The sequence below is a fragment of the Gastrolobium bilobum genome, unplaced genomic scaffold (genome assembly GCF_033153095.1).
Source record: "Gastrolobium bilobum isolate Gb01-03AN ecotype WA unplaced genomic scaffold, APGP_CSIRO_Gbil_v1 utg881, whole genome shotgun sequence".
Lineage (NCBI taxonomy): Eukaryota > Viridiplantae > Streptophyta > Magnoliopsida > Fabales > Fabaceae > Gastrolobium > Gastrolobium bilobum.
The window spans coordinates 531,719-544,509 of record NW_026898866.1 but is presented as its reverse complement, the minus strand read 5'-3'; the positions used below and the strand labels follow the sequence as shown (position 1 = coordinate 544,509).

Sequence of the window (12,791 nt, the reverse complement as noted above, 5' to 3'; positions counted from 1 at the left end):
GTTTTATTTGCAAGGATTTAAAAAATCATGGCTGATTAGTTATGATTTGACTACCCAAGTATTTAGGACATTGATTAATATCTATGTTGATTAAGGATATAAAAATGATCATGGTAATAAAATTTAAAGATCATACCGCATGGCACAATTCCGACCGAGAGTTCATTATGAGCAGTGGCGAATCCAGAAAAATTTGTTTATGTCCGCACATTTAGTGGCGGGTGCTCCCAAATTTTTTTTGTAAAAAAAGTTTAAGTTAACGCTTAAACTCGCTCATAATCTAGTTGCTTCCATAACAAGCTGCAGGCAATATTTTGACCCATCATTTTTTCTCTTAAATCTTACCAATCCTCCAAAACAAATATGAAAATATACTTAAGTACATCCATACATCATCATTCTATTCTATTTTATAGTGGTGAATAAAAAAGTCAACACTATTTGTACAGAAGACAAGCAAAATCACACTGAAGGCCTTGTCTAGAAAGGAAACAAAGGAGATGAAGAGAGCATGAGAATGGGTACATGGTAGGGGAGGAAGAGAGCGTTGCTACGTTATTTTAATCATCTCCGTACGTTGCTAACTAATATAAGAATAAATATCATTTTTGGTCTCCAACAAAAAATTTGGTACTCACTTTAGTCTATTATAAAAAAAAATAGTTACCTAGTCCTTATGAAATTTAAAGTGAACTCATTTTAGTCTTTTTGAGTAACTAATGTAGGTCTTTTTTGAATTAGTGAGGAACCACGATTTTAACTAAATTGATTCACTTTGAATTTCGTAGGGACCTCGAGACTAATTTTTGATAAGAGACTAAAGTGGGGACCATGTTTTTTATTAGAAACTTAAAATGATATTTACTCCTAATATAAATATTGAATCAACATATAAATAAATACCTACAAAGCTATAAAAAAAAAAAAAAAAAAATCCAAAATTTTATGTGGACACTTGCGGACATTTGCCCATGGCTGGGTGCGCCAGTGATTATGAGGATTGTGCCCAATTCTCCTGGTAATGCCATGAAACAATTCTGCACACCCTCTTTACACAACAAATTGCATATCTTTTCCATACGTCATTGATTGTATTATTTTGGAAAATAATTTAAAAAATGTATTACTTAAGTAATTAACTTTAAAATTTACATTATTTATACTTTTTGCACGTAATTTGCTTATAATATTTTTCATGAAAAATATTTATCATTTAAAATGACACAAAGTTGTATCCTTTAAAATAATAAATAATTTTTTCATGAAATTATATTTAATACTATCAAAAATTATTTTACTAATCTGTTATATAAATTAGGCTTATCTATTTAGGCCTATTCTTGTAATCATTCGATGTTCCACGTGTTCATAACCAAAACGTATCAATATAGGCTAAATTATCGGTTGCTTCAAGCTGCACGAAATAATGAGTCAAGAAATTTCAATAAACACGTCATCTCAAATTGCGAATTGGGAAAAATTGCTAGTATACAGCATGATCAGTCAATTTAATAATCACAATAAACACAAACACCATAAAACAATTAAAAAGCCCTCAAAGATATTATGAAAAACATTTATACATTTTCGCTTTTCCTTACAATCAACAATCACTCTTACATGCAAAAGAAACAATTTTTACAAATTATTTTTAAAAAGAAAAAGAAAAATAAATTAAAAAAAAGACAAAAATACAAAAATATAATTGCAAAGAGAGTAATGAAAGAGCTAGAAATGGGTTTTTGACCACCGCCATAAATTTATCTCTTTGCTTCTGTATCAAAAATATTTCACTTCACTGTCCCTGTATACCTGAATATGGACCTAGATATTTCAGTATTTTGGGTTTTTTTTTTTAACATATACCCAAGTATTGTAACACCTTGTTACCGGACCAATTTGTTATCATCAAATATGATATTAAACGCAGTTACAATCACAGTAATTGATTAGAGTAACGGATAAACTTTTTCCTTTCTATTTACTACAAATGATTAAAATTCATATTAAATTAATTCAATTACAGTAATTATAACTTAAACATAATTCGTAAGCTTCTTTCAATTTAGTTTACATTCCCTTATTAGGCAATACCATAAGCCTAATGGTGTAAAACATACTCTGAGTCATTCACCAAGTAGGCCCCATAGACTAACATGGTATAAGACACTTTTGTACTTTTACCAACAACCTTTACATCTCCCAAAATTGGGACTATCATTTGTCACCAAAAATTATCATATTTTACTATGTTAAATTATAAGTCTTGAGCTTTCTGACGGCATATCATAAGCCACGGTTGGATCTGTATAACTCAAGATACGTCCGTCAGAAGCCAACTGCTTCAAACTTCTGACAAACATGGCAGCGACTTTAAAACTAAATTGGGAATGATCCAGATACCTGATTATCCTACTTCTTTACAGGTTTGTAGCTCCATGTGTTAGCTGCACATAAGTTCAAACCTCACTCGATTTGGAGCCTTATAGCTCAAGTTATGCGCATTTTACTGCGCCAAGCGTAAACTGGGAACATGTGACGTTCTCTACTGACGTTCCTGTGTGTCGTTCCAATATATATATATATATATATATATATATATATATATATATATATATATATATATATATATGGGTCGTTCCCCCATACATTGTTCGTTCCTGATACTTGGGACATTCCCATCCCAGAATAGAAGACATTCTCGTTCCCTGAAGATGAGGTGTTCTCGTCCTCTGCTAGCGGAACAACTCTTCAATCTTGATATTTTAGCTTCCTGGCAGCTCTGGTTCCTACTCAAATCGAGAGTGTTTCACTGCCCAGAAAATTCTCAAACTTGGAGACAATAAGCTAAACTCCTACGGCTTTAAAATGACATACAACATGCCTCATTCCGTTAAGGAACGAAGGAGTTAGGAACGTTCCAATTTGATCATACTTGACAGCATTAAAATTGACAGTACTTGACCGTATTTAAGCATGATGGGATAATTTTCCAAGCTCATCTTGAACTTATTTGACAATGTGTGATATTTCATACATCAATTTATCATTCCTCATTGGCTCACATAGCAATCCCTTGCATAGGCTATCCATTTTACAATTCATATATCAACATTGTTTATCAGCATAAACATTTACATCATTACATCAATGCATCATGACATTCAAATGTTATTATGACATAAACCCTATACATGTTCCTCTAAACATATATATACATGATGCTCCAAAACACATCAAAACCTGCTATCATCAAGCTATCTATTGTGGCCTCCTCCTAATAGATGTTCCAGCACCATCAGTACCTGAAAAGGGTCCCCAAAACGCAGGGTAAGATAACACATCAGTAAACTAGGGGTCCTTGGAAGATTCCTTTATCCCAAAGTTCACTTCAGGCATACAACAACAATAAATGACATAACGTAGAATATATGAATGCATGCAAAGTGTGCAAATAGAAGTATAATATCCCTCCTAGTGCCTCGCACCATCGACATGATGCTCTAGACAAATAATCATGCTGACCAGAGAACAATGTATGCATTATGCAACCATGCAACGTACCGCAAGAATTACACAATCAATCAACCCACCAAAAGTATAAGGAATCACCTTATACCCCACACTCATGAGTTACTATCTTGTATAGAATCACATCCATACTAAAGGGTTATCATCTTGTATGAAAACACACAAAGCATTACATAAAATGCATTGTATCCAATTCATTTCATAAACCACATAAACCAAAACCTACACGGTCTTGGTGGAAAAATTAAGTGACAAATCTCAAAGTCCGAAAGCTTACCTCAAGTAGCTTCCAATGCAAAACTTGCTTCAAGCTCATGCAATCAATCCAAGTGTTCACAACACAAGGTCCACACTAGTTTCTCACTAATACTACCTATCACAATGTGCAAGTATGATCACAACACACATCATACTATAATCATTAAGCTCCGAATTACCATTTCAACAATAAATCTAATTAGTAACTTACTCCAATTCTTAGATCACTCAAGAATCAAAATCATGCTATATTGCTTTATCGATCACTTGATCTTCCACTTGAAATACCCTTGGTTCCATACTATAGCATCCAACGCCATAATCCACCATAAAATTCCATTTTCTAAAACAAATTTCGTGGACACTATTAATCAAAAACCCAATTTTCATGATATATCATATAAGATGAAATAGGTTGAGTCTACTCACCACTAGGTTCACTAGATTAATGAAATGGTTGATTTTCAAGCTTCCACAAGCTTAAACACTCTTTAAACACCTATCTACACAAATCACTATTCATGAGTTACTATTCATCAAGAACCTAGATTTGTCGGATCTTCATGAAAACGTGAAATGAATTGTGTTTTCTTACCACAAATCCCTCTAAAATGCTTGGAGAAAATTTTTCTAAGCTTTTATGGGTTGAAACCCTCTTAACACCAAAACTTTGAGATTTTCCCTAAGCTTTAGGAAGAGAAGATCTCCTTCTACAAAGCCTCACAAAGGAAACTAGTTGGTGGATTTTGTTCTTGGTAGGATTCTAAGCATTTTTGGATTTCATCCACTATAACTCAAACTAGGTTTCAAGTTCTTTCTCAAATGGAGTTCACTATTTTGGAGCTGTTCTCCAACGAGAAAGATGAAGAGAAATGAACATTGCTTAAGTCTTAAGCATACTTAGCAAGTGGTCTTCTTTGACTTTTAACCCAAAATATCTATTTTGGCCAATTACCAACTTGTCCTTAATGAATTTATTTCTAATATCTTCTAATTCATAATTTAATCATTTAATCAATATTTTAAATTTACCAAAGTGATTTAATAGTTTCCCCAATATTATTTTTGGATTTTTAGTAACTTTTGCAAAACTCCACTTTTACCCGAAAGTTCTCAATATTTGTGCTTTTCTCCCAAAAGTGACTTTATGGCGTTCTCAACCTGGGAACGTCATTCCCTCTCTGGGAACCCGTTACCACATTGGGAACAACCTTTTAAATGTAGTTCCCACTCATAAAATAACTTAATAAACGTCGTTCCCACTTCGGGAATAACTTGTTGAATGTCGTTCTCACTTCGGGAATAACCTGTTGAATAATTAGATTTCTTATCTATCTCTTTTAATTATGGAAAATTTCTAATTATTCAATTTAATGGTGCGAGTTATTATAAGTACGGATCCAGATACTCGAGTATGTGTTGTTTCACGCAATATACTCGAGTATCTGGGTCCATACCCGGGTATGTTCAAACAAAATTTTACAAGAATTTTCTAACGTGTAGCTCTCGAAAAGTTACGTGGAATAATAAAAAAGCACCTGATTTGGACAACTGAGTAAACAATTATGGCATTCAGAAGTTTTATCTTAAAATTGCTAAAATTTTGTAATGCAAATAGATTTTGTGATTCCCACAAAACTCCTCCTCAAGTTACTCGAGTCAAGTCCAATATATGGTTATAGAAACTTGTTTGATTCAAAAAATCTTGTGGAAAAAAAATTAACCACTTGGGTGGCCATACTTAACCGTAAAATCTCGTGAAAAAAATTTAACATCATATTTTTCGGATCAAACAAGTTTATATAGTCATATACTCATAATATTGGACTTGATTCGGGTAACTTGTGGATGAGCTTTGTGGATATCACAAAACCTATTGGCATTACAAAATTTTAAAAAATTTAAAGTAAAACTTCGAAAAGCCGTGACTTTTGACTTAGGTGTCCAACTCAGATGCTTTTTTTTTTTATTTCAAATAACTTTTCGAGAGCTACGTGTTGAAAAATTTCCATAATTTTTTTTTTTGAACATATATCCAAGTATGAACCCAGATACTTTATCTGGGTCCATACTCGGGTATGCAGGGGTAGATAAGTAAAATATTTATATATGAGAGCATAATGATAATTTTTATTATAAAAAAGGGGCAAAAGGGTAAAAAAAAAAGAAGCAAAAGGAAACCTATATAAGGCAATAAAGTATGGGTGATAAATGACTTTGACAAAGACAGATAGAGCAGCAGCGCATTATGCAAATGAGAATGAAACTCAATGGAAAAAAAATTCGAGATTTTTTTTAAGTGTACCAATTAGTTTGGTTGGATCCATATTAGAGATAACTCTTTTAAGATTAATTTTTTTATTTCTAATATTCGAATTTGAGAATTCTGATTAAGGAAAATAATTTTTTTATCAATGGAATCAATAATTGTGGGCATACTAACCTTTTTTTAATGAATGTTAAAGGTGAATTTAGAAGGAAAAGATTATAAGAAAAATAAATAAACTCATTTGTAAATTAAGTAAACAAGCATATTTAAAAAAAAAAAACTATAGTGAGTTAAAATCATAATATACTTTAAATTAAACCGAAGATGGATACAAATTTTTCTAGACAATTTCACTTCAGATAGTCTTATCTCTCTGTGTATCGCTTTCTTCAGAGCTACCGTTTAAGAATTATATGTACACTTCAAAGTTGTTGTTATAGGTGTATCTATATCAAGATACTTATGATATTCATAGCTATATTTAGTAACTTGTTTCGTATATTTTTTAATATAAATACAAATGAAGATATTATAATGATTAACTATCTCCTTCCCATAAAGAAAATATAATGCAACCTTTTTCATGGTTTTGTATCTTTTAATAAAATCTTTTCACTATGCTTTGTCATCGTGACGTAACTTTTAGTTTTTTAACGCCAAAAGAGAAAATACAATTAAATCCATATTACACAAATACTGATTCTCATATTCATTCAATATATACGCACTAACTCCACTGATTTTCCATGTCAATTTTGTACCTCTATTATTTGAACGATGAACAATTATATGCCACCTGCCCTACAGGTATAGGCCGTAACTCTGGTGGTTGCACTTTCTTACTAGGTTTGGAAAGGAAACCTATATGGTGTGGTAGGACCCATCTTATCTAACTAAAGTAAACTCTTGCTTGCTTAGTTCTGAGGTAATCAACACGGACAGGGCTAAGCTTTGGAAAGAGAACAGTACAGAGAAAGCATAGGAAAAGCTTTTCAGAGTTTGGAATTAAGTTCTAATTATAGCTAATAATATTCAATAGATGTTCGTATAAGGAAGCAAATTCAAAATCGGTTTAGTCATAATGTTAAGGTATAATTATGCTCGCTTGTCTACCTCCTCTCTACCTTAATTGTACCCTTCTAAGTTTCTTTGTCTGTGTTTGGCCTAAAATTTATATCGAAAAAAAAATGTGCGATTTTAAATCATATAAATTATGTTATTTCATAAATATAAAGAGGTAACCATATCTTTTTTTTGTTTTTTTCTAGTGAAATCCACACCTTTTTGTGTTTATGAAATGACACACACTTTTTCATTTATGTTTGAACGAGGATGCATCTTGAAGCAACTTCAAGCATGAGTCAATTCTTATAATTTGAATTTATGTGTGATATTTGAGCAAAAAATCTATTGTACTACGTACACAGGTACATTGAGTTAACGAGAGTGCGCCATGTCAGCTTTGTATTGTATTGGAGAGAGAAAAATAAAAATAAAATTATACTTTACCTTATGTTTTATTGGTAAGACATAGTACGATGCACTGTTTCTTATTTCAGTGCATCCAATACTCTAAAAATGCGCTCTCGTGTTTGAAATGCTTTTATAATTAATTTGGGGTGTTAATTTCTCTTACATGCAGAGCCAATGGTGGAACATCGACCAAAATATTACTTTTTGACAAATTTTTCTCCAAGTGCCACACGAACAATGCTTCACATGACGTAATTCGCTACGATTGGTAGCAAATTACGTTCGCTAATGATTGTGTGACACGTGACATATTTTCACAGAAAAAAGCTGACTAGACGAAGTTCGCAACTAATGATAGCGAATTTGGTACGCAATGTGGTCACATGTTACGAAATCATAGGTGACGAAGTTCGTTACCTGTTATAGCGAATTACATCGCGTGACAGTATGATAAAAAATACTTTTCGCGTGGCATTTGGATAAAAAATTTGCCAAAAAATGATACTTTTCGTCACTGTTCCGCCAATGGTATAAGCTATAACTGTGATTAATCATTGTATTATTTGAAGTCAAAGAAATATAATGTGTTAGTAAGGATATCATAAATTGGAACTCTGAGGTGGACAAATGGTAATATTTCTTCCTTCCCTTCTTTTAACTTTATCTATTCTACCTACACCCTGTCAAATCCTGCAATGCCACCTTCATGTTTCTATTAAGTACATTATTTGATGATTCAATGTAGCATTCTTCGTCCCCGCTTGCCCATTTGGTCCCATTGACGGGGTGCCGATTTATTAAACCATGGATTTTTTAACTTTTCATTGTACGATCTTTGAACTTTTTGAGAACCCTTTTGGCCTTTCTGAGTTTGTAGAACTTGCAATGTGATAAAAGGAAAAAGAACAATCATCATAAATAATATCTCCAGAATGACCATGGAAAGGGTATCCATTATCCTTATTCAAATTGATTCTCCTTTTACTCGTGCAGGAGGGGGTCTACTTCACTCCTTGCTAAAAGGGTTTTGGGGTGTTTCATTTTGATACATTCCAAGCTTTTGCCAGAAGCTGATTCACAAACGAAGTAAAGTGAAAAATAATCTAACCGGCATGATATTTTTCATATGTACCAAAAACAAAGTAGATTAATTTTGTCTCTCCCATTAATGTTTGTTTTGCAGTTTGTAATCCTACACAAGAAAATTGAAATTGTCAATGCATTTTGTCCTTGCATTAAAAAAATGGCTTGAGAAGTCAATGATCTGTTGCACCATTTCTTTCTTTCTTTTTCTCAAGATTCACCTTTGTTTGGAAACGACCCTTGGAGTAAACTACCCTTCTAAATATATAAATTCATTTACTAAACCAATCATACAAATAGATCATAAACAAGGAACCTTAATATTTTTTGGCAGGTGAAAGTAGCCGTGCAGTTACTTAATTTAAATGGGAAAAAAGACACACAATTTGTATCCTTTTAGATGATTTACACATGGTATGACCGGTTATGTAAATCTGAAAAACTATTTTTTTTTTCTCCTCAGTCACATCGCTGACGTGTAAAGTGAAAAAAAAAAAGTAACTTTTCAGAATTACACATAGTATGACCGATCATACTCTGTGTAAGTTACTAAAAGAACACAACTTGTGTCCTTTTGAATCACACACACTAAACCTAATTTAAATTGGCTTAATAATCAACTAAGACAGTTACTAATTAATGGCTGTGATTGCTTTCAGTTCAATTCTTCAGCCGTACAAGCTAGTGGATTTAACATATATATGAACGTACTTATGCAAATTGATATTGCCGGAAAACTCAAAATATATCTTCTTTGTCACTTCGTGTATAATGTAACAATTCACTCATATTTGAGTCTATTTTACTTTTTCTTTTAAGTCGGCAAAGCTTAAGCATGTGGATCTTATGCTCAAAAAATTAAATAAACAAAATATATACAGACAGGCAATGCCCAAATTATTGTCCAGTATATCACTACTAGAAAAATCTTGTATAGCGAGGGAATTGTTATGAAAATTCCGTCGCTATTTTCATCCTCGCTACTACTTTTCCTCGCAAATTCCCTCGCAAACGATTTTGCGAGGGAATTTGCGAGGGAAAGTAGTAGCGAGGATGAAATTAGCGACGAAATTTGCATAGCAATTCCCTCGCTATATAAGATTTTTCTAGTAGTGTATATATATATATATATCTTCAATTACACGTGTGGAAGAAGAGAGAGATTATGTGAAGTGGAAGCAAATAACATGACTTGGTTATAAAACAAACTCGTATATACATTTATTATATGTTTTGTCTGGCACCCTATGATTCATGTGTTTATGATTACCTTGTGAGTGAAGAAAAATTAGAAAAGAAAAAGACATAGCCATGGAGTCAAAGACAAGACGATCACCCATCTTTCTCCATCCCCCATGTCCCTCTCCAAACCGTTTTCTACTAGACTCATCAACCAACTTCTCTCTCTTCTCTCACTCTTCCCTATTTTGTAAGCAAACCCCACCACCATCACAATCATCATTATTAATTCCCTCCACATGAAGCTTCTTTTCTCATCTTTCTCGCTCTATAAATCATTTCTTATCTACATCATCAACCAGTTAATTGGGAGAGGAAATTGTCCATCAGAGGAATATCTGTACAATGAGGAAGCCAGAGCAATCTAGTAAGAACAACAACAACAAGCTTAGAAAGGGTTTGTGGTCACCAGAAGAGGATGACAAGCTCATGAACTACATGCTAAACAATGGACAAGGTTGTTGGAGTGATGTGGCAAGAAATGCTGGCTTGTTAAGGTGTGGGAAAAGTTGTCGACTTCGATGGATCAATTACTTGAGGCCTGATCTTAAAAGAGGTGCTTTCTCACCCCAAGAAGAGGAACTCATCATCCATTTGCATTCCCTTCTTGGCAACAGGTTCATCTATATCTTTTCTAGTCCATCACCCATGCATTTATGATGAGTTTATATCCATCTTAATTACCAAATTTAGGTCCATGCATCGTTAACAATAAGAAGAACTGATAACTAAACAGTACTTCTCTATTATATAGTATATCATAATGCTTTTCAAACTCTTGTTTCTTTATAGAACTCAGCCACTGAGCACATTCATATTTTCATAAAAATCAAAGTAAGGTCCATAAAGAACTTAGCCATTACCTTTTCCTGGAAGAGTGATTGATGTTAGTTGGAACTCCGGAATTCAAAGAAGAATGAATTCTTTATGGTACTATTTTAGTGGGGTTATATTTGTAGGTTTGAATACAAATTTTGAAGATATCTTAAGTTCAATTATTTTAAGGGTTTTATATGAGTTATGTTGTAGGAAAAGTGATTGTGTAATGTTATAGAGATTCGTTTTGCATGCTGTAGTTTTTTTTGTTTTTTTTTTGCTTCAAAAAGTGTGAGTCCCACAAAATATTGTGTGTGTAGAAAAATTTTTTGTGTCATGTTAAATGTTGAATGCAAATCCCTTTTTTTAATTGCAAAATCCATAGAGCAAAATATTTATGGTACATCCGTCGTACCATTAACTCGATGCAACAGACCAATCAAGATAAGACATTTTTTGTGATGTGTGTACGGAGAGGAGAGAAAAATAATTTTTTAATTCAAGTGTCAATGGAAGTTGCAATTACACCTTATATACATAAAATGATCTCTAGTCTAAAGACTTGCACTTTTCCCACCTAATCAACAATAATGTTGTTTGTACACTGTTTTCACTAAACATTTTTACCTCACTTTTTTTTTTGGTTAATAAAGCAAAAATAACAAGAAAAAGAGAGAGAAAAGAATAGCGTGTAAGAAGACTAAATACTTATTTTAAAGATATCTCTCGTTGTCAAAATCTCGCTCACCTTAGTCCAAGACATGTATGTCATGCACACATATTTTGAAGTTCAACTAAAAACATGTCGACGAAAATATTAATATAATTAGGTAACAAGGACTTCGAGTTGAAGACACTCCATATATGTATATTAACGCTTTTTATTAACTTCCATGCAAAGCATTCCTTTATAGCTATCAACGGAAAGAAACATTTAGACACCTATTTCAAATCAATTTGTGCTATGCATTGACCTGACATTTTAATACGTTTCACTTTTTAAGATGGTCACAAATAGCGGCACGCTTGCCTGGCCGAACTGACAATGAAATCAAAAATTTTTGGAATTCAACTATAAAGAAAAGGCTCAAGAACTTGTCAACCACGACCACAACCTCAACCTCACCAAATGCAAGCGAGTCAACGTCTGAGCTTAATAAAGACATCAATATGGGAGGGTTTATTTCAACACAATACCAACATGTAGGCTTTATGCCTATGTTCAACTCATCTCCATCACCATCAATGCAAACCACAGTTTTCAATAGCATGATTGAAAGGTTTCCAATGCTGGAGCATGGAACAAACATGCCAAGTGCTGGAGGGTACTTCAACGGGACTACAGGGGCATGCTTCTCACAAAGTGGAGGTGACAACAAAGGTTCTTATATAGAAAATGGAGTATTTGGGAGTGTAAATATTGGGGTAGAAGTTGATTTGTTTGTTCCTCCTCTAGAGAATGTTAGCACTACCACTAATCATAACCTGAGAGTTGAGAGTACGTGCAAGAAAGAAACTAACAATACTTACTTTGATGACAATAATAGAGCTGAAAATAGGGTTGGTGTGGAGAATTTATTTGAAGAAGAGTTAACCATGGGAGAGTGGGACTTTGAGGAGTTGATGAAAGATGTTTCCTCCTTTCCGTTTCTTGATTTTTCATTCTGATCCAATAATTGTTCTCTCTTCTCATTTTGCTTTTGAATCTTCTGGGGTTCCCATTGGCCTAGTCCAAACCACCATATAACCTATGAACCTAATTTGGCACACTGGGTGATCTCCTTAGAACCTTGTAATATTCGTATTTTTCCCGTTATACCACATGATAGAACCTTGTTCACAAATCAACAAGCAGGTAGGTCTGAAATAAAAGTCCACCATATATATATTCCTGGGTATCCATTGGTGATAGTGTAATTAGTCTTGCAAGTTAATTTGGGTAATATCATGATAATGATATTGAGGCCATCACTCCTTATACGGAAACCAGTCTAGTTTACAATAATCTTCCATACTTGTAAAAGGAGATGTGAATATATAGATTGTTATACATTTTTTTCTTCTGTTCGACTTTTTTTGGGGTTCTACTCCTACTTATTGTTATATATATATATATATATAT

At 33.1% G+C, this 12,791-nt stretch overlaps 1 protein-coding gene across 1 annotated transcript; it reads left to right on the top strand.

Annotated features, from left to right (window-relative positions):
- The first annotated feature begins 10,198 nt into the window (after nucleotides 1–10,198).
- LOC133284852 (transcription factor MYB83-like) lies at nucleotides 10,199–12,337 on the top strand. The gene is made up of 3 exons (XM_061481961.1): nucleotides 10,199–10,470; nucleotides 11,674–12,130; nucleotides 12,167–12,337. The coding sequence occupies exons 1-3, from the start codon at nucleotides 10,199–10,201 to the stop codon at nucleotides 12,335–12,337; spliced, it is 900 nt and encodes a 299-aa protein (XP_061337945.1).
- Nucleotides 12,338–12,791: the final 454 nt, after the last annotated feature.

Bases quoted from the DNA above. Each gene is read 5' to 3' on its own strand.
- LOC133284852 (XM_061481961.1), top strand. From the start codon at position 10,199: ATGAGGAAGCCAGAGCAATCTAGTAAGAACAACAACAACAAGCTTAGA. The intron at 10,471-11,673 runs GTTCATCTATAT...TCACTTTTTAAG, and splicing joins CATTCCCTTCTTGGCAACAG to ATGGTCACAAATAGCGGCAC. The intron at 12,131-12,166 runs GTTAGCACTACC...CTGAGAGTTGAG, and splicing joins TTGTTCCTCCTCTAGAGAAT to AGTACGTGCAAGAAAGAAAC.